The following is a 21,748-nucleotide window of genomic DNA, read 5'->3' as shown; positions in this document are numbered from 1 at the left end:
GGACAAACCGGTTCGTTGCGATTAACCGGTTTAAAATTTTGAACCGGAAAAATCTGTACCGTTGTCTCCGGTTTAAGTCGGCTCGCCCGGTTAAAAAACAACGTCCTCCTCAACCCCGAAAGCGATTCACCTCATCTAAAAAAGAAATCTCTCTCGCCTGGATAGTCTCAGAGAGAAAGAGAGAGGGCTTGCGATCTAAACCCTAAGGCCCATTTCTAGATCTTTATGCGACTTGTATCGAATCCCTCCCGGAAACCCTAGAGGAAGAAGAGGAGTTCCTATCTCAGCCGCCGATTCGGAGCCCTAATCGGAGTTCGAAGAGCCCTAGGTATCACCCGCGAGCTTAGAGAAGGAAGAAGAAGAAGGGAAGGAAGAAGAAAAGGCGGGCAAGATGAGGATTATGATAAAGGGAGGTGTGTGGAAGAACACGGAGGATGAGATCCTCAAGGCGGCGGTGATGAAGTATGGCAAGAATCAGTGGGCTCGGATCTCTTCGCTACTAGTTCGTAAGTCCGCCAAACAGTGCAAGGCTCGTTGGTACGAGTGGCTCGATCCTTCCATCAAGAAGGTACTCATCCCAATCTTCTTCTGGCATTTGGCTGTTTTTATTTAGTGTTTCTTTTACTCCTTAAAACTCTGAGAATATTTTTTGGGGGGTTTGTTATAGTGGAGCGGAATCATGAAGATGTTAGGGTAGAAGAAGATAAAATCATTGTCGTCTGTGATTATATGTTTGGGTTTATAGTATTTATAAGATGCAACTGGTTCTTATTTGCTAATAATATTTAACGATTCGTAGGTTTTACTGTCTTGCCTGTTCACGAGTGATGAATTTGTGGCTTTCATGATTGAAACACCAATGAATATGGTTCTCTCAATAGAAAATAGAAACGATTTTGTTTATACAGAATGTTTGCTTTGTGGCAGTACACATTAGTCCTTCTCTGCTTTCAGAAGTTAAAATAAGGTGTAGCTTTTTTCCGATTAAGAACTTATGAGTAGTCTTTATTTTTTAGTACTTTAAATGGTTTGTCCGAATATTTTACAATGTTTTACATTTGTATATGTCTCATTTGAACTGTTCTTTATTGCGGAAGAAAGATATGGGATCCCATTGTGACGAATGGTTCCCTACGTTTTGTTCCTCAATGTTATACTGCCATTAAATATTCTGAATTTAAGATCATAGTTATTTTCTCTTGTAATCCTTTATGTTTGGGTCAGTGCAAAGTTCACTGTTTGTGGTCTAACTTCATTGTTTTAACTGCTTAAAGTTATTCTGATCTGGTCTTTTTCAGACCGAGTGGACTAGGGAAGAAGATGAAAAGTTACTGCATCTTGCTAAACTTATGCCTACACAGTGGAGAACAATTGCACCAATTGTAGGCCGAACACCTTCTCAGTGCCTTGAACGCTATGAGAAACTACTTGATGCTGCTTGTGCGAAAGATGAGAATTATGAGCCTAGTGATGACCCGAGGAAGTTGCGCCCGGGAGAGATTGACCCAAACCCTGAGTCCAAGCCTGCACGTCCTGATCCTGTCGATATGGATGAAGATGAAAAGGAAATGCTCTCAGAAGCAAGAGCTCGATTAGCTAACACTAGGGGAAAGAAGGCCAAACGCAAAGCAAGAGAGAAGCAGCTTGAAGAGGCAAGGCGGCTTGCATCTTTGCAAAAGAGAAGAGAATTGAAGGCTGCCGGTATAAACACAAGGCACCGGAAGAGGAAAAGAAGAGGAATTGATTATAATGCAGAAATACCATTTGAAAAGAGACCGCCTCCAGGATTCTACGACGTGACAGGTGAGGATCGACCCACAGAACAGCCGAAGTTCCCCACCACTATTGAGGAACTAGAAGGAAAAAGGAGGGTTGATGTAGAAGCCCAATTAAGGAAGCAAGACATTGGTAGGAATAAAATTGCACAACGACAGGATGCTCCTTCTGCGATATTGCAGGCAAACAAGCTTAATGACCCAGAGGCAGTGAGGAAGAGGTCAAAATTAATGCTTCCAGCGCCCCAGATTTCAGATCATGAGTTGGAGAAGATAGCAAAGATGGGTTATGCAAGTGATCTTGTTCTGTCCGCAGAGGAACTTGCTGAAGGAAGTGGTGCCACTCGGACTCTTCTTGCTAACTATTCTCAGACACCAAGACTAGGCATGACACCTTTGCGCACCCCACAGAGAACTCCGTCTGGCAAAGGTGATGCTATTATGATGGAGGCTGAGAACCTTGCACGTCTGAGAGAGTCACAGACCCCTCTTCTAGGAGGGGAAAACCCTGATCTTCATCCATCAGATTTCTCAGGTGTTACCCCAAGGAAAAGGGAGATACAAACTCCCAATCCGATGGCAACTCCTATGGCAAGTCCTGGACCTATGGGTCTCACCCCTAGGATTGGGATGACTCCCTCAGTAGATGGGCCTTCTTTTGGTGCAACCCCCAGAGCGACTCCATTTCGTGATGAGCTTCACATAAATGAGGAGATGGATATGCAGGATAATGCCAAGCTTGAACTTCGCAGACAGGCTGAACTGAGAAGGAACTTGCATTCTGGATTAACAAAACTCCCACAGCCTAAAAACGATTATCAAATAGTTATACACCCAATTCCTGAGGAGCACGAAGAAGCTGAGGAGAAGATTGAAGAAGATATGTCAGACTTGATAGCAAGGGAGAGGGCTGAGGAACAAGCAAGGCAGGAAGCCTTGCTTAGAAAGAGATCCAAAGTGCTGCAGAGAGACCTTCCTAGACCTCCTGCTACTTCTATAGAGCTTATAAGGAATTCCCTCATCAAGGGTGGTGAAGGAAGAAGTTCTTTTGTCCCCCCTACCTTGTTTGAGCAGGCTGATGAAATGATAAACAAGGAGTTTCTTGCACTGCTGGAGCATGATAATGCTAAATACCCGCTTGATGAGAAAACAGAGAAGGAGAAAAAGAAAGGAATCAAGCGTATGGCAAATGGGAAATCTTCTGTTTCTGTACCTGAAATTGAAGATTTTGAGGAGGATGAACTGAAAGAGGTATGTTGTCTTGTTTCTTTCTTTCTTTTACTCTTTCACATGTTACTGCAGAATCTCATTGGCTCTTTCAGATTTTTTTGTTTTGTTTTGTTTTTAAGACATGATTAATTTCTATGCTTCATATCTATTTTCTAGCTTACTATAACAGTATCTGGAATCGGTTACAAGACATAATCGATGGAAGTATTATTCTTTCATTTGTACTGTAAGATAGTTGCGAAATGCCCCAACTGTAGGTTTCTCAATCATTGAGTTGTTAGGATCATATATCTTGTGTTCTTATCTGATGGCTTTTATTATGGACAATCAAAGTTTGTCGAGATTCATGTATCTAGAATATTTTTTCCTCTCTAATTGTCATTCATGGAGTGAACTATCACTTGTTCTTTATCATTCCAAATTGTTAGTTCTTTTAGCTTCCTATTGCTATATGGCCAAATACTCAAAATGGGCAGTCTGTGGCTTTACGCCCCTAGGGAATTACTGCATGTTGGCAAGGATACAACATAAACTGTTGATAATCTCTCATGAATTTCCTTAGGCTCTCCTTCCATCGATTTCCTTTATTGATGTCTAAATTCATGTAGTAATATCACTTGGACTGATTATTCACTTTTTTTCATGGTCTGTTGTATTAACCTACTAGAACAGTTGATGAACTAGCAATAAAATTATGTTTTGAACATTTAAGCTGACCATAGTGTAACACATTTGTTTTGAGAAGTATTCTTTAATATCTCTGGACTACTCTCAAAAAAGACTGGCAATTGAGAGGTATGTAGTAGACACATTAACGATCCATTTATGGCTAGCCTTCATGCAAATATTTGGCAGTCTTGTCATTGTGGGAAATTATTAATGTATGTTCACTTTTCTTTTGGCAGGCTGATTCTATGATTAAGGAAGAGATTCAGTTCCTTCGTGTGGCGATGGGTCATGAACAAGAATCTCTTGAAGATTTTGTGAAAGCGCGCGATGCATGCCAGGATGACCTCATGTTTTTCCCAACTAATAATAGTTATGGTCTTGCTAGTGTTGCTGTAAATACTGATAAACTTGTGGCTCTACAAAATGAATTCGAGAATGTGAGAAAGAGAATGGATGATGAAGCAAAGAAGGCTACACGACTTGAACAGAAGATCAAAGTCCTCACACACGGATATCAAGTATGTTGATGATAATGATTACTAGTTGTTTATATGTTATACACACACACATACATATATGTATAGTCTTTGTCCTACATGTTTTACATAAATCTTTTGGCCTAGATATTGCCATATTGGTTATGGAGCCTCACCCAAGATATGTTGGTCGATATATACTGATTTAGTCATATTTGGTAATAGAAGGTTTTGCTAATTAGCTTTCTCTTGTAATACAACTGTTTTGGTTACTGCTAGAGTGCTAGTTATTCTCCTTCCTCTCTTGCAGATCATTTCTGGCCTACTTTTTTCTATATTTCTTTTCATCTCATTCTAAAAGTGAAATTATCATAATATGATCATTTTAAATTTGAATGAGCAGACAAGGGCTGGAAAATTATGGTCACAGATTGAGGCCACATTTAAGCAAATGGACACTGCTGCAACAGAACTTGAATGCTTTCAGCTTCTACAAAAGCAGGAAATATTGGCTGCTGCATATAGAGTCAATAATTTGGTTGAAGAAGTTGATAAACAAAAAGCTTTAGAAAAAAGTCTCCAGCACCGCTATGGAGATCTTCTGGCTGATTATGAGAGAATCCAAGTGCTGCTGGAGGAGCATAAAAGACAATTGAAAATACAGGAAGAAATTGCAGCGAAAAATCGCGCTACTGAGGAAGTTGCTGCTAAAAATCATGCTATTGAGGAAGAAATAGCAGCTAAGAGTTCTATGGAGGAAGAAGTCACAGCAAAAAATCTTGCCAATGATGGGCAAATAACTGCTGAAAGCAATAATTTGGATGGACAATCAGCAGTTATGAAACAGCACTTTGACGAAATCAGTACTTGTGATTCAGAACGTATTCAGCCAGTACTAATTGAAAATGAAGATGCTGTTCAAGCTCAAATTACTCATACGACTGATATGATTCCAGAGGGTATCAATGATCTTAAGGAGCATATTCCTCCTGCCTTTGACTCTCAGGCACATGGATCAAAAGTTGTAGCTGGGTTTGTGGATAACCCACATGGTGATGTTTTATTGTTGGATGTTCCACCTGAAGGTTCCCTGCAACCAGTAGACGGATCTGACTCGAGTGTTCTTATTGTTGGTGCTTCAAACAACCAGAAAGCTGATCCACATATAGTGGGTTTAGACAGCAATGTAGCTTCTGACATTCAAATGATGGATGCTGAGACGCATAAGCAGTCAGATGTGCCTAAGGAAGAAGGTTATCCTGTCAAATCTGGAAATTCTGATGCCAGGACAGATGAGCAGGGAGTGGATGATTCAAGTGTTGCTTCCAGCTTAACTGAAGAAAGTAAGGGAGAAAACTATGGCAACTCTGCTGATGCTTCTTTACCAGTTGCTGATCAGAATGGCCTAAATGGTTAAGAGCTTCTTCCTGATATTAATGACAGCAGTCACTAGCAAGATTGGCGCTCTTTAGCCCAAATCCTCAGAAGACGTGGTGGCTAACATAGTCAAAAAGGTTGAAATTACTTGGTACACTTCATCCTGGTGGATTTGGCACAAATTAATGAGATCAGTTTTCTGCTGCCGGCACCAAATGTAGATTACTAGACACCGGCACGGAGACCGTTCTGCTCTTTCCGCTTCTTACATGCATGTTAGTCACACCAGAGATGGTCCATTCTCCTGTGATTTGTAACTGGCAGATCAGATGTTGTAATACGACGAGTAGCTTATTTTCAAGGCAAATAGCTTATTTTCAAGTCTGCCTTTGTTGGAACTTTTAAGATTTACTTCTTATTTGTGAGAAAGTGACAATTATGTTTGCAGTTCCTAATCAGAATTTCTTTCTGGATCTGTCATTCCACTTGTAATTGTGTGTTGACTCTTTCTGAGAAGTAAGAAAAGGTGCTAGGTTTTCATGAGTTGTTCGAATTGTAGGTGGTAAATAGATGCTCTGGTCACAATGCTTTTCATCGTTGTCAAATTAATTAAATTATTTAGTGATTCTGGAAGTCGTTTTCTGCTTGGCAAAATGCTGATATTTGCTTGCCAACAATTAGTACCGAGGGTTTTACCCTCCTTGTGCAAGTTTACTGAAAATAGCGCTGTATTTGCTGCTGTATCTTCTTCATCAATGTGTGGTAGCCTCTTAGGGGCTGTTTGGATGTCTGAATCGGATTGAATGCACCGAATTTTAATACGTCCTTGACTTTACTATTGAAATGATAAATGGATGTGATATTACCATGTTTTCCAGACGGCTTTCTTTTGAAAATACTTGTGAAGCATCTTCTTATCCATATTGGTAGCAGCACGCACAGCACATTAATGGATATAGTTTTATATTGTATTTAACAAGTCTATGAATCTTGGTTCTTTTTTCCGCTTGAGGATAAAAGGTGTGATGTTACCATTTGTAGTAACATGAAATGAGTTCAAAGTTGGATTAGCTTGTCAGGACTATCAGCTTTCCGATGCTGGCCATGGTTTTTTTCTCTTTTTTTTTCTTTTTTTTCTCATCTCAAATGATCATAAAGTAGTCAGCTCGCATTTGTTCATTGCAGCAATATATAGCTTTTGTTTCCCCCTTTCCTCTTTGATGAGCATTCAGTCAAAATGTTCAGAGAGCTTCTGGCAATGTTATCAGTATAGCATGACTAAGTTTGTCCTCACCAAGTATTATGCTCATGGACGAAAGCTCAAGGAAGCAGATTCTCTGCAAGGTTGAACTGTAGGAATCGTCTAACATCAGGGGAACTTGGCAACCATATTGCTTCAAGGTTACGGTGGTAGCATTAATTTCCTACATCTGTGGCTGCAGGTGATCTACTGTAGGATAAATTTTGTGGGTACGAAGTACAGCAATGGTATTGTCAGCTTTAGCTTTGATTCGAATGTATGCTCTTCCTACCAAACCTCAATCGACGGCTGGATGGGAGGGAGATGGGGCCCCTCCTAAAATTTTGACTGTGCCCGTACGAAATTAAATTTGAAAGAATCTTTCTCTCACTAAACCCCCAACCCTACCAATTATATTAATATGTTATAGTGTTCTTAATCACTGTTTGGTTAGTATAAATTATACAAATATATATATAAATATATATATAGTGTGAGGTACCTACCAGGCTACCATAGATTTGAATCCAAGTAGGCAGAGCCAATCAAGCTTGGGTAACAGTTTAAAGGGATTAAATGATAAGCCAATAATTTGGAAGAATCATCTCATTCCAAACTATAAGTTAGTTTTCGGTAATAAGCTACAAAAGAGGTGGTAAATTTGTGAAAAGCCTGCCTCCCAAGAGAATATTGCACAGTGTTTCGTAAAGTATGAAACAGGTACAATTAGGCAATAGGTACTTTGGTCATTTTAGGCAGAATTTTCAGCATTCAATGTATCTAATGGCTATTCCACTGATGTTTTTGCCCCTCTTCACACGTTTTCCCCTGCCACCTTCTTCACCTTTCAAACCCTTGTCAGCCTCTCTCTCTCTCTCTCTAACATAATAAAGTTGGAGAATTTCTTGAGTCTCACTTTTTTAGGCCAAACCTACTACTATCCATCACCACCACCACCACCTCCTTCTCCACCTCCTCCTCCTTCTTCTTCTTCTACTCCTTTGTTCAGTACAAAGAAAGCATGAAATCCACCATTTCTTACTAGTAGCAGCGGCAGAATCTCCCCCTCCCTCCTCCACCAAATTAGAGTAAGATATGGCCACTACTGTGTCTAACTGCAAGTTTCTAAATCTTGTTTGGACGCATAAAACCCTTCTCCAACAACGAGCTAGCTGTTCGATCATCTTCTCGGATTCTAACTTGTTTTCTTAAATAATCCCTCAGAAAGAAGATCCAACCACTTGAGCTGCAGCAGCTTAGAGGAGGAGTCTTCTACAACTCAGTAGCTATGAAATTTTCTACTGTTAACTGAAATTTTCTAAATCTGGTTTCCTCTCTCTCTCTCTCTCTCTATGCTTCTTTTTCTCACTCTTAATACCTTCAAGAAATGGCAAAAGATTACCAAACCCCAAAACAAATCTATCATCGCCATCATAATCATGATCACCATCATACCACCATCAATACCATCAAAATCACAAAATCTAAGCCAAGATATTTCCAACTACGTAGTACCCAGTTACTACTCTTGCTTACTTACACTTGTGATCTTCACAGTTAGTCGTTGCCTACCACAATGGAAGCAGCAGCGCCACCAAACCCACCGCAAAGCCCTCCCTCACTGGCCGTCACAGTTGCGTCGTCTTCATCGGCATCGCCGTCCCAATCGCCGTCGCCTAGCCGCTACGAGTCGCAGAAGCGCCGCGACTGGAACACCTTCGGCCAATACCTGAAAAACCACCGGCCGCCGCTTTCGATACAGCGATGCGGCGGCGCGCACGTGCTGGAATTCCTTCGCTACCTTGACCAATTCGGCAAGACGAAGGTCCACATCCCGGCGTGCCCCTACTTCGGCCACCCGAACCCCCCCTCACCGTGCCCGTGCCCTCTCCGGCAGGCGTGGGGGTCCCTCGACGCGCTCATCGGCCGTCTCCGCGCGGCCTACGAGGAAAACGGCGGGAAGCCGGAGGCCAACCCTTTCGGCGCGCGGGCCGTGCGGCTTTACCTCCGTGAAGTCCGCGAGATGCAGGCCAAGGCCCGGGGCATTAGCTACGAGAAGAAGAGGAGGAAGAAGCCGCCCCCGCCCCCGCCCCTGCCTACTAACGGCAGCGCAGGGACATCGGCGACGGACAGTAGCCGTAACCCCTGGCCGGAAACCGGTGCAATTTAGTAAATTACTATCTATGGTATAATTGTTAAGATTACTACTGTCTTCTTATTTGATCTTCGCTATTACTTTATGATTGACATATTAGTAGTAGTAGTAGTAGTAACTACATGGTGGTAGTATTAGCAAGTGGAGAACTGGAGAGAGAAGTGTGGTTTTTTTTTTTTTTTTAAAACTGATAGTTCATGGCTTCCATGAATGTACTTGGGATCTCAAGTGTGGCAGAGATTGGATTTGGACATCATATGTCATTATTGCTGCTTTCTGACTGTTTTCTTTTTATGGTATTAAAAGTAGTAGTGGAGGGATAGCTGTGAGTGAGACCTATATATACATGAGAGGCAGTGTAAGGACTTGTGAGGAGTTGCCTCTTCCACATCTGGAGTCATTGCCTGCATCAATTGGGAAGGTAGGCCTTTGAAGCTATATATCTTTCTTGTTGTCTGTTTCCATTGTTTTGCTCACTTTTCAAATCTGAGTCATCCATGACTTTTTTGGAGCTTTGCGTTTCTTTGGTTTACTTTAATTGCTATGGAGATGAAGAGGTCTGAGCCTCTTAAAGTGAAGTCCTGTCTACAACTAGTGAGACTTGTCAGGGTCCTCTAGCATTTATATGAGGATGATGGTAGAGGTTGCATTGGTGCACCATGGAAGCATTCAAATTCCCTAATTTCCTTAGGAGTAACAAGAGGGCTGCTGTTTTCAGTTCTTTTATCACCAGTCCTTTTCTTCTGAACTTTCTATGATTATGAGCTCTATCTAATTCAGACAATATTCATACTCCTAGATGTTAAGCAGTTAGAAGATTAAATTTGAGAATTTATGAGCATGACTGTAACTATTAAGACGCTTTCAGGAAATAAACAAAGGCACGCAATCCTATCCAGTTCCTAGAAAAATAATATATATTAGGAGTAAGATAGAATTATGTATGCCTTAGTAACTATTATCTGTATATATGACCTACATTGCTTGTCTTTAGTTCTACAATATGAGTAATGCTCTTAAACCAATGAATTTGTGATCACTAACCAAGAATTTATTACCTCATATGGGTAACATAGATGTTAATTATTATTATTATTATTTATTCAAGATCAGTTTAATTTTCTTCAAGAAAGCGCAATTATGGTACTTTTCCTCGTACCTTTTACTGATGTGCGCATAAATAATTATGGTAGAATAGTCGTTCAGCATAGTAGATATTCTTTTTCCGGATGGTTGATTTAGGCAAATTGTGTAAAATTTTGACCTTGCGACTGTGAGATTCAATGAACTTCACTCTTTTAATATGCCTACGTCTAAGAAATCTTATGCTATACATATTGCTATAAACTTTCTAAGAATTTTATTTTACCACGCATTGAGACTAAATAATGCTCAATCCCATCTTTACACCCTCGAGGTCCTGTCATGTTTAATGTATAGCGACTATCTTCATTTAGCTTTCTGTATGTTTAATGTATAGCGACTACTTCATTATATAATTTTAGTTTATTACTAGAAAAATGCTACTATACTATTCTTTGATAGTTTTTTTTTTCTATTTTTTTTATTTATTATTAGTGAGGATCTAAGCGTTCTTTGACAGTATAATGGGTTTCAGTTTCGGCGATGTTCAACATATTAGTTTTTAGGGACAATATGATCTTCTGATTTTGATACAGCGTGTTGCATTTTCAGTAAAATTTTTAGTGTCATCGCTTTCATAGACAATCCTTTAAAACCCTCTAGAGCATTTGTTATGATATAAATTTAGTTTCTATTTCCTCAATTCTTCAATTTCAATACAAGTATAATCTCTCGACATATATGTATTTGTTTGGGAATGCAATTGCGTATAAAGATCATACATGGTATATTCTTACTTGATTTCATGCATATTATCGAAAAAGAAATCATCGAGCTTATTCCTATCTTGGAAGAATTTAATGCAATAATAACTTATTAAAACTTTTTCGTCAACTATATATACCATAGAGACGGTTTGTCCTTGCATGATGTGAACTTTGAATATCCTTCAACTTTTGAGGTTTTCATACAAGTTTGATTGAATTGAGAGGAGTGCTAGCAATATATACACGAACGTGTAGGTAAATATATATAATTAATCTCATCGACACAACCATAATACTAGTACTAAATTGTTGACCTGTAATAAGATTGTTTAAGCTCCATTTGCTATACAGCTGTGGAACATTAGAATCGGATAGAACCTATTGTCTACTAAGAACGCGCAAAGAATTAGAGTGGGAAACAATATTTACATTACTCTTGATCGAGGCAAAGCATCTCCAAGGACAACTACTCCCCAATGAATGGGACTAGGTTAATGCTTAAGTTGTCTCTAATTTCACACTCCACCATTTCCAATAAAAGAAACGTAATGCTCATTCTTTTCCTTTTGTCTCAATGTCTCATCTTTTTAAACTGGAGTAATTTTCGATAGAAAATGTTTTGAAAGTTAAGATGCAGCCTAACTTTGAAGTGCTAATAATACTATGGCATATATAAGTATTAAATATATTGAAGCAGTTCGTACGTTGATCGGTTTTGGTGTCCTATCGAGATGGTGGTATATGCATGTGAAATATGGTATAAGATAATGAGACTAGTGTCTCGAACTACGATAAGAGACATATAGCCAATAAGGTTCCTTTTATGTGCAAATCTTTGCTCTTGCTGACTAGTGTTTATTATTAATTATTCCAGTCCATAATTAGGTCTTTCGAGTCGAGTCGACTCCCGAAAAGGAACTAATAGAGTCAAATAAAGAAGAAGAGCCCTTTGTTTCCAGCTGCATATATATAGTTTAACGTACTAATTAATTTACCAGAAATTATCATTCTAGGCGAGCATAAACACTTTTTACTTATACGCGGAAAAACTATGATTTGAGGTTATGCATGTAAATAAGAGACTTTAGGAGGGTATTATTATTATTTTTTATATAAATAAAATTTAATTTAATTTTGGTTAGAATCAAACAAATTATTTTTTTTGGTGATGCGACCTCACGGTGACATCCACGCCAAGACCCACGGCCATGGACTAGTGGGGAGAGACACGTGGGGTCCAACTAGCAGCCCAGGCAGTCGCCTACCACGTGGCCCCCCGTCCTTGTGTCGGCGAAGGGGGCGGGAAGGCCGCGTCGGACACTGCCACGTGCCAGCGACTTCATGGCTTATCACGGCGTACGGAACAAAAGTGGCGGTCTGCGTTGGCGTCACTTACCTCGGGACCGCGGGTGGTGACGTACGCTGTTTATAATATAATAATGTTATTATTAATTTAATATATGATGCCTTTTTCAGACGTCTGCTTCTCACGTGGAATCGATATTCTCACGCCCCCCATATGCTTCACAACACAGAGTTACGGGACGGGGAGCAAATTGGGTCTGCAAGTCGGCGACGAATAATTGCTTCCTTTGACCTGACGAATTACCAAGAAACTTGCATCAAGATTTTGTTGAGCTCGTTACTACCACTTCCAAGTAGCAAAATGGGAGATTTGCGTAACCAGTAGTCAGTCAGTCAGTCAGTCAGTCAGTCAGTAAATCTACGAGGAAAAAAGAAAACTCTACAGAATTTTATTGTAAAAAAAGAAAAAAGAAAAAAGAAAAGAATGATTGTCGACAAATACAGCATATCTGTCCACGAGGCACTATCTTGCATGTGTGACAACTTCAACTTTGTAGAAACAATGAATGTTAAATGTCTTCCGACAGACAGACAGACAGACGAACCAAGAATAGCCACGGCGACAATTGCTGTAAGTTACAGAGATAATTTGCTGAAGAAAAACTGTGTCATGGAAGAATGGTAAATTTTGTCAACAATGACGGTTCTCAATCTGTTCATTGATGAGCATGATAACATCCTGCCTGGAGGTATTTGATGCGTCATTGTGTAGAATATTTCGCAAAGCGAGAAGCTCTTCTGGGTTGGCCTTCTTGAGGAGACCTCTGAGAGCAGTACTAGAGCCAGGAGGCAAATACCAATCCTGACTTCCTCTCTCCTTAACATAACTTGGCCCCTGATCTTTGTTCGAAGCAGCCATACTCGGCATTGACTGTGGAAGTGGCCTAGATCTCCAGTACTCCGTACAGATATGATCACGATCAAGTGCCTCGATGGCCTGTTAGGGATAACAGAAATGTAAGTTTAAAAAGGGAAATGAGTTCCTAACAGATGAGATGAAATGAAAATGCAAAATTTTGCTCTAACAAGATACAAACGCAGGATGCGACAAAAGTGCTGTCCGTCTGGTGAACTAATTAGGAGACAATATGCCTGTATGTGCGTGCGTGTGTGCATGTGTGAGTATATGTTAACACATGCATGTGTGTATATAAGATATCTGATATGTCTCCATACATTTAACACACAAAATACTTTGAAGTATACAAATATAGGCCTTCATGACTTTGACCCTTTCCTCACCTGGATAATTGCGGGTGAGGATAAACCAAACATTTCAAGTCCATCAAGGCATCCTGGCAGCTGCAATGCGGGAAGATTCATTCTTCCCATACTATGCTGCCTCCTAATTTCCTGGTTCACCCTCTCTCTGACCATGTCCCAGCATCGGGTAGCGGAGACATGGATAAATACTTCACTTGGTCGTTGTTCTAGTGTGACCTGCATGTCAAGAAAGTTGTCTGTATCATGTATTGATCCAGGCTAATATTTAGGCACATACTACTTAAAAATCAAGCAGAACAAAGATATGGACCAAAAGATAGCTAAGCGCTACATTGCTGCATAGGCCTCAATTTGTTTAACAAAATAAAATCATGTAATTTTATATATTTGAACTTAATCAAATGCCACTATACTTGGGATAAACCAACCACAAAAAAAAAAACGATGTAATAGCTGGTCAAATCGAGATGACTTTTCATCATTTCTATATACAGTTGCACTGGCCAAATGAGGTAGTAATATGTGCAAATTCCAAAAAGGGTTGTCAAAAATATGTAATGGAGAATATTAATCACCATAAAAAGAGGCCCTAGCAGTCCTGCGTCCAGAATTTCAGATATGTAGTAGCACATTTCCATTGGATCTAGAATGCTCCAGTATCTAACTCGACTTCTATATCCTGCATTAAGAACAGATATAAGAACTTGAAGAAAGTTGAAAGCAAATAAATACTGCATTCACCAATCCACTTTTGCAGAGAAAAAGTCAACTAGTAACAATATACTGAAACTGAAGAAAGTAAAGTCATTAAGCTTTGGCTAGAAATTAACTCAAATATCCCAAGATTCATCAACTGGTAATCAACATGTTAACCATGTCATCACCTGCAAACATACCTTTAGGGAATATTGCCTGGCTCGTTGACCACAGCTTCCCAGACAATAAAATACCATATTCTAGAGGCTCAACAGTGGAGTTAATTCTTCTCACCACCTTAGCCATGCGAGGGCCCTTTTGCAGACGGTTACACCTATCAAGACTATTTTCCGAACAAGATGGGGGCTTGTAGCAACTAAATTCCCTCTATCCACCATATCGTGATCAGAAAACAACTCAGTTTTCCCTCGCATGCTCTCTTCATTTGGTGTTCCACTATCACGATGGGCTTGAAGATGACCACTGATATCTGCCCTGCTGCTATCACATGCTTCTTTTACACCCAAAAACTTTGCGATTGGTTTTGAAATGGCGGCACTGGAAGAATTTGTACATAGAGATATATCTTGAGGAGACAATCTCACAACCTGTTGATTTAGAGGGCTAGAGAAATTCTTTAAACAAGTACCTCCTCCTTGGTGTCTGTCATCAACAAATGGCAAATCTGATAAATTACAAGACTTCTCAAGCATATTGCTATCTTTTTCATTCATTGTGGATGTATTAGTCTCTGGGGTTAAAAGGATTGTATCCTTATGAGAGTTGCTGAAAGTCACCTTAACATCACAATCAGTCCATCTCTCAGAGGATTTTGAGCTTTCTAGCAAAGGCTCTTGATTTGATTTATCGAACAATGTTTTGTCTGACCCTTTGTGATTGCCATCATTTGATGGTATAACATCCCTCGTTCCAGATAATAATATTTTGTCGGGTTTTATCACTTTTAAACTAGATTTGCTGAAATGTCTATCATTGGTTGCTTCACTTGAACTGCTACTAGTGCTTGTCGTACCCTCAGAAGAAGGCAAATTAGCAGAAGAGTATGATGAACTTGACCCTAAGCTTCTACAACCTTCCACAGACTGTGTGCTCGAGTCTTCCACTATTTTGGGCAAGAACACCCCCCTTATGATTGGCTCCTTTGAAACAGACAAGGATGTAGATTCGGTTCGCTGTATAGAAGGGCAATGCGCATTTTTATGTGAAGCTGCAACAGGTGTGACCTTTTCTCTAACTTTCCGTACTTCTGGGAAGGATGACTGCAGCACAGATGCCTTAGATTCTTGAGGTGAACCATACCCCTTCGCAGCAGTATCATTTAAACTGCCAGGATTAATTTGTCCTTTGTCATCTTGTTTTTTCCCTTCCTTGGTAATCTTTATGACAGGTTTGGATTCTTGTGCTTTATCTTTGTTCACATAGGAACTCAAATTCAGACCAAGATACGAAATACCCCATCTGTGAACTGCACTTAGCTTGCCACCTAAAGCGTCAACTAGGACATTCAATTCACTGATTTCGTAGCGGAACCAAAAAGACCTTGTGCTCCAAGCACATGAGCACAGCTGCTTTGCATGAATCAGGCAAGCAAACCTATCTGAATAACAAGGGCAACTGACTGCAGCAAGATGCAAATCATAGTGGCATACCACACATTCCCTGTCACTAGCATCAAAATTATCATCCATCTTCCTAGACTGAGATGAACAGCATAGATTTTCTCTACGTGCATGTTCCAGCTCAACTCGTGCCTATTGAAAAACATAATTAGTTCACAAGTGAATGACAAACTAGCACATCAAGCAGTGGCTGTGTAAAGTTTACCTTAACTGCTCTTGTTAAGATGCCATCCAATCCACAGACATTTTTCCACCTTACATTATCCGCTGTATTCTTCCTCAGGAATAAGATATTCCACTGAGCTCTTACTGCTTCCATTGCAGCTCCTAGTAATAACTTGTCATGGGATATTGTTATCTTGCGGCTTTGCTCACGGTAGAGCTCTACAGCAGTCTGCCCATGAGGCAACCAGTCAACAGGAGCCACATTTACAGCCTCTGCACAATTGAACCCGCAATTGAAACCTGAATGATATGCTCGTGGAAAAGTAAGAACAAACTCTCCTTCATGCTGAACACAGCGATAAACAGGTACTCCCTCACGCTTCAACAATGATGGAGAAAATTGAGTCACCTGCAAATGTGTACAGAAAACATAAATATTTGCTAAAGAAATTAACAAATTGCATTAATGAAATCAATGGAATGTGTGTCAGATTGAGCATATAGAAGAAACTACTGCATCTAGCAGTTGTTTTCTCAAAAACATTGTAATATTGCCAAAATAAACAAAAAGGGAAATGTACAATCTTTTATATGGGAATTCCGAATACCCACAAGATTGTGAAGCAAATCTGGTTGCTCTTCAAATAGATCTGGTAAATGCTTCTTCATAGCAGCCTCCAACTTTAAGGCATCTTTTCCTGGCACTCCATACCACATTTTAGGAGCACCCAAGTGCAAGTAATTCAATGAGTATAGATGGTGGTCTTCAACATGCTGTTTGAGAAAACAATCTAAATATCATCAAAGAAGAATCAAATGGAGCATCCATAGAACTTAAAGGAAGTGCACGTAGTTCAAAATCATTGTCAAAGGCTACAAATATCTTACCCAACAGAACGATGAAAAGCACATCCCTATGTACAGCCATGGCACAAGAACACCAGATATGTCCCCACTTTCAAAGCAAAGTACAGAACCTGGAAGCCTAGGGAAGTTGTTTAAGTTCCAACCAGATCTCACATAATGATCATCGGGTTCAGAAGTTGTGGAGGAAGAAGCTTTGGAAAAACCACTGCCAAAAGCTCCCGTATCCAAATCAGCACCATAAAGCACCTATAAAAGCACCTTTGTATAGTAACTCAAAAGGGGCATGTATTATTGCACAATCTCTAGAATTAAGATCTCATTTATTGATGAGAAGTATATGAAATTCTGTTGGTCTGAGCTTTTTGGTATCATTTCCAGGTATAATGATGCAAAGACAGACTGAAAAGAAGGACTCTTATTATGCAGATGCGGGCACTCAATTCTATTCTCTTAATAGCAGATAAATGGTAAATGGAAACAATGTATGGGAAAACAAATCCTGTAGTCCTAGAGCATGTATAATTAAATTCAAGAATCACATGCATCTGCATTGGTAAGCTTTGGCATACAGAAATACATAAGAGAAATGGAGAACAGAATTCTCCTTATGCAAGTCTTTTTGCCGTACCTCGATCTCTTCGGTAGGCTTTTCAACAATCCGCCAATATTCACCTTCAATATCATCCAAAGATAATTCATGTAGTCTAGACCTTACATCAGAGCTCATGTTCATATCAGCCCGGAAGTACTGCTCCTTGAAGTCATCTGCATATTTTTGAAATGATTCGGGAGTGAACTCTGGACCAGGTTCAAACCCAAATCTGTCGGCATTTTGATGTTGCCCAACTTGATCAGCGTCAAGCATTTCACTACCCCCCATTTTCAAAAGCTTTCTCCTTTTCCTCCTCATAATACTTTGGTTCCTGGATATCTTTTTCAGGGACTCACGGTTTTGGAGCTTATCAATCTGCTGGACTCGTGTATCAAATTTTGAATTTTTCCAGATGCTCTCCTCTTTGAGAAGACATGGGGGTTTCCAGGAAGGAGGTGGAACTATGCGACAAATTCCATAGGGTTCTGCACTTGGTCGTATGCTCTCGATGTACTTAATTGTATCTCTGAATTCCTAATGTCAACAATGGTTCATCCCAAGATTAGAAACTTGGGCATTGAAAAAGGGTTTAGCATTAGGGTAAACTTTAAACGATATCATAATGAATAACCTCTTCATTCGGATAAAAGATAGGAGCTTCATCAAGGACAGGCCTGCATGCTCCATCTGCATTCCATCTCGCAATGACCTGTTAGATATTTGGATTACCACTATACGAACAAAACTTGAAAATCTAACAGGAGAGAGAAAAGAGACTAAAGAAACAAGCTAGCATGCAAATAACAACCTTCTGACAGTTTCTGCATTCAGCACATCCGCGAAGTACGCCTTTTGGTAGGCACCGAATTGAAGGCACATTCTGCACGACAACAGTTAATAGTTAAAATTAACGGGAGAAAAATATAGGATAACTTAGAAGAAAAATTATCACAAAAATATGAATATAAACTATAAAAGGACCTCAAGGAAGTAAATAGAATAAAAGGTCAACTTAGAAAGAGGACATTAAAATATATCTAATCATGGATGTTACTACTTCAGATGAAGCATGATAGATATGATTGCTTATAAGTAAGATGATATGTCAGTAAATACATGACTTCGAGGAACTACTACCTGCTCAAACAATTCGGGGTCAGACTCTTCCTCTTCTGAACTATTATCAAACTTACTATAGTTTACCCAAGGTCTATGCCGAAGTGACTTTCTGAACTTATCGTTACCAGTGATGCTGCAATCGCTATCTGTGGTAGTCTTTATTGGATTAGAAGAACACACAGGAATTTTAACATCATCTTGGACCCTCTGCAATGTGAATGATGTAAGTGATGCAAAGCCTGGTGGAACTGAAGGCATCCCATCAGATTCATCTTTAAGATGGGTTGTCATGCATTCCGTTCCCATCAATACTGCAAGAAGATGCATGAAAAGATCATCACACATACCATGCTGAGAACACCTAGATGAATGCCATGATTTACTAGAAGATATAAAGTAGAGTAAGAATCATCACATTCTAAGAACACTCTGGCCTAAAAAAGTCGATCAACAGAAACATCTCAGCATGCACACTATTGTAAAGATCAATTTATATCCTAAATTACCTCTTAAAAGTTCAGTACAAACTACTACTTTCTTATCCCACATTACCTAATTTTTTATCTTACACAGATGCGAATTTTTTTACATCCAAAACAGAGTTTCATGGAAGAAATCTAGTCAAGTCATTAAACTGCGACATGGAGGTTATGCTGTGAAATTCTTTTCAGAGCCTGTCAGATTCCTAAAAGAACTTTAACAATATCCAAGATCGCTCAGATAAAATAGCATCCTACCTTGTATTTCTAACTTCCATTTTACACGAATCAAGATCTGGGAGTCCATGTAATGAAAATCATTATAATCCTCATTTACATACTGTTCTATGTTCTTATGAAAATCTTTAAGACCCCTCCCCCAAATCCAATGCGAATACCAGAAAAGAATAAATAAATATACAGAATCGGATCAGATCGATCTACAGGTTAGCTATCCCCAAAACATATACTTGATGTCATATAGATCTCGCCTACGAAAATCCCTAGATACCATCCTGTTTTTCTCTAGATCGGACAAATTATGAAGATCTGAGCAATTAATACAACCAACAACATGATTTCCTCACAGGTGCTATGGTTCCCAGCACTCCCAACAAAATAGATCACAATTTCCCCAACGACAGATGCATCAAAACTGAAGGACCCAACAGAATCAAATCAAACCACATGGATGATCCTACTATCAGATCATTACCTCACAATTTCCAGAGGATCTCATCTCTTTAGTTAGCCAAATCAATTAATTGTCCAAAAAATTACAAAACAGAAAAAAAAAAAAGGGGGAGGAAACAAAAGGAAGGGAAGACACAGAGGCCATAGAATAATCCATGTGGTGGGAAAATAACGAATAATAATAATAATAATACTAATAATAATGTAATTTTACCAGTTCTTGCAAGGATTGATGATCTAACCAACCCCAAAAATCCTAACCCTAATCAGAGACCCAAGAAGATAGCGCACCCAGCAAAACAGCCTAAGACCGAGAAAAGTGGTTTTGCGGGCTGCCCAACAAACCAATGTGTGGTAACCCAAAACCACTCTTCTTTTTTCTCCCGAAGTCCAAAGACCACAACCTTGTAATTTATTATAATAGCGTTAAAAGAACTCGGCTCTTTGCCTCTATGCCTCTTTGGCTCTTTGGCCAATTGGCCCCCCCACCCCCCAACCTCCCCAGAAAAAAAGAATATCTATTTCATCCAGCAATTACTTTAACCTTTATACAAATATTATTGTATTTTAACTATGTTTTCTTCTAATCTTTCTTTGGATTTAAATATAGAATATGTCAGTACAGTAGAGGCGTCAACTGTCAACCAACCTAACACGACCAAACTTGGACTGGGTCTGGGCCTGCTCTTATCCGTATCACACTTATATACATATAGATCAATTTTCACGGATAAGCTATCCATATATGGCCGCCGTCTGATGCTCATCTGCTACGTGATAATAGATGGTAAAGACTTCGGATACCGAAGTCGGTAACGGTTTTGGTTGGGTTACGTACGCGAGATGGTAAGAGTCTGCGGCGGATTGTGTGGCTGGTTTGAGACTTCATCTGGAGACTATTGGAAAGATAGTCGTGATACGAACGATCACCCAATTCGGAGATAATGCTGCACCCACGTACTAATTTTTACAAATTATTATTATTATTTTTCATTCTGCACCTGATTTATTACTTGTGTTTATTATTACAGTTTACACCCTGCATATATCATAATCTCCCAATTAAATTTTTCTCTTCTCCTGATGTGACAACAAGATATGTACGGTTTGATGGTATGCTTTGTTCCATTAGACGACGCATTAGGGTAACTTGATCGGAGTATAGCCTCCTGGGATGCAAAACCTCAATACTGTTGATTCGCCGATCACTATTAGAACGAAGCTCTTCTCTAATCTGATCCTTCTTATGGATACCAGATCCAAGGTATAGTAAAGAGAAAGCCAAAGAGTAATAAAAAAAAATAAAATATCTCACAATTATATTCCAATAAAATTGAACTAGTTTGGCCGAAGATTTACATGACTATTGAATCAGAATTCTAATTTGACAGAAAGAATACAAGAGTTTCAACTTGGACTCAAATAGGCTGAAATAAACAGAATATAATTACGAGTTTGATACCAATAAATTATAAGCAAAATTATTTGATTTCTTTCAGAGACCAAACATATAAGAAAAAAAAAAAAGGCTGCATGAAATTCCTGCACTCCGGGTTTCAAACGATCGAGGCATAGTTGCATTAATTGTGTTTGTATTTGCATGAAAGGTTCAATGCTCGTGAGTTACTTTGTTGTGGCATGTCATTAATGTGCTCCATTTTGCTTTTGATAAACAATTAATGGATTCTACATGTTGATGTATGGATGGATGGATGGATGGATGGATAGATGGAGCTAGCAGTAAAAGCATTGTTGGTGGTAAAAGAAGAGTATATATATATATTATTTATGAAGTATTTAAATTTTGATTCATATATTATTTATGAAGGAATCAAATAATTTTAGTTGTTGTATGTTGAGGAAACGAATGCATCACGATTGCAGTGGTCCTGAGGACGGTGCTGATTTTTTTGGCTTTATACATCAGCTTATATTACTTATTTCTTGCCGAAATAATTAAAAGAAGGGCAACTAATATATTCATTAATTGAAAGCTTTTCTCTAAGTTTCTTCTATATATATATATATATATACATTTTGAGGGGTTTAGATTGGTAGAAAGAATCAATGAATTAATCTATTTCCTTTTTTATCTTTTTTGGCAATGCATGCAATGCACGTACTAGGAAAAATTAG

General features: G+C 39.2%; 3 protein-coding genes across 4 annotated transcripts; 2 read left to right on the top strand and 1 right to left on the bottom strand.

Annotated features, from left to right (window-relative positions):
* Window positions 1-121: 121 nt before the first annotated feature.
* Window positions 122-6,069, top strand: LOC140769027 (cell division cycle 5-like protein). Its single transcript, XM_073109544.1, has 4 exons — window positions 122-568; window positions 1,299-3,026; window positions 3,911-4,192; window positions 4,554-6,069. The coding sequence occupies exons 1-4, from the start codon at window positions 392-394 to the stop codon at window positions 5,565-5,567; spliced, it is 3,201 nt and encodes a 1,066-aa protein (XP_072965645.1). The 5' UTR covers window positions 122-391; the 3' UTR covers window positions 5,568-6,069.
* Window positions 6,070-7,587: 1,518 nt separating this feature from the next.
* LOC140772127 (protein LIGHT-DEPENDENT SHORT HYPOCOTYLS 4-like) lies at window positions 7,588-9,178 on the top strand. Of its 2 annotated transcripts, XM_073114041.1 has the most exons (3): window positions 7,589-7,855; window positions 7,992-8,094; window positions 8,325-9,178. In XM_073114041.1, exon 3 carries the CDS (start codon window positions 8,344-8,346, stop codon window positions 8,935-8,937), a length of 594 nt encoding a protein of 197 aa, XP_072970142.1. In that variant the 5' UTR covers window positions 7,589-7,855; window positions 7,992-8,094; window positions 8,325-8,343; the 3' UTR covers window positions 8,938-9,178. The 2 variants fall into 2 exon arrangements, with proteins under 2 accessions (XP_072970149.1, XP_072970142.1); XM_073114048.1 differs by lacking the exon at window positions 7,992-8,094 and having other exon boundaries at window positions 7,588-7,855.
* A 3,432-nt stretch (window positions 9,179-12,610) lies between these two features.
* LOC140769487 (lysine-specific demethylase JMJ703-like) lies at window positions 12,611-20,019 on the bottom strand. Its single transcript, XM_073110188.1, is given in 13 exon segments — window positions 12,611-13,074; window positions 13,380-13,577; window positions 13,937-14,040; window positions 14,258-14,420; window positions 14,423-15,829; window positions 15,903-16,271; window positions 16,475-16,636; window positions 16,751-16,975; window positions 17,358-17,855; window positions 17,953-18,030; window positions 18,130-18,201; window positions 18,459-18,751; window positions 19,827-20,019. Coding segments are annotated over 12 exon segments (3,870 nt in total). The 5' UTR covers window positions 18,747-18,751; window positions 19,827-20,019; the 3' UTR covers window positions 12,611-12,768.
* Between the last annotated feature and the right edge of the window lie 1,729 nt (window positions 20,020-21,748).

Source organism: Typha angustifolia, chromosome 2 (genome assembly GCF_048772165.1).
Source record: "Typha angustifolia cultivar Huaian chromosome 2, ASM4877216v1, whole genome shotgun sequence".
In the NCBI taxonomy this organism is placed as follows: Eukaryota; Viridiplantae; Streptophyta; class Magnoliopsida; order Poales; family Typhaceae; genus Typha; species Typha angustifolia.
Note: the sequence above shows the minus strand (reverse complement) of the source record. Positions and strands in the feature narration are given on the sequence as shown.

What these genes read in the sequence shown, in the direction of transcription:
- LOC140769027 (XM_073109544.1), top strand. Translation starts at nt 392, where the DNA reads ATGAGGATTATGATAAAGGGAGGTGTGTGGAAGAACACGGAGGATGAG. An exon ending in TCGATCCTTCCATCAAGAAG is followed by an intron (nt 569 to 1,298) that starts GTACTCATCCCA and finishes GGTCTTTTTCAG; the next exon opens with ACCGAGTGGACTAGGGAAGA. An exon ending in TCCTCACACACGGATATCAA is followed by an intron (nt 4,193 to 4,553) that starts GTATGTTGATGA and finishes TTGAATGAGCAG; the next exon opens with ACAAGGGCTGGAAAATTATG.
- LOC140772127 (XM_073114048.1), top strand. Translation starts at nt 8,344, where the DNA reads ATGGAAGCAGCAGCGCCACCAAACCCACCGCAAAGCCCTCCCTCACTG.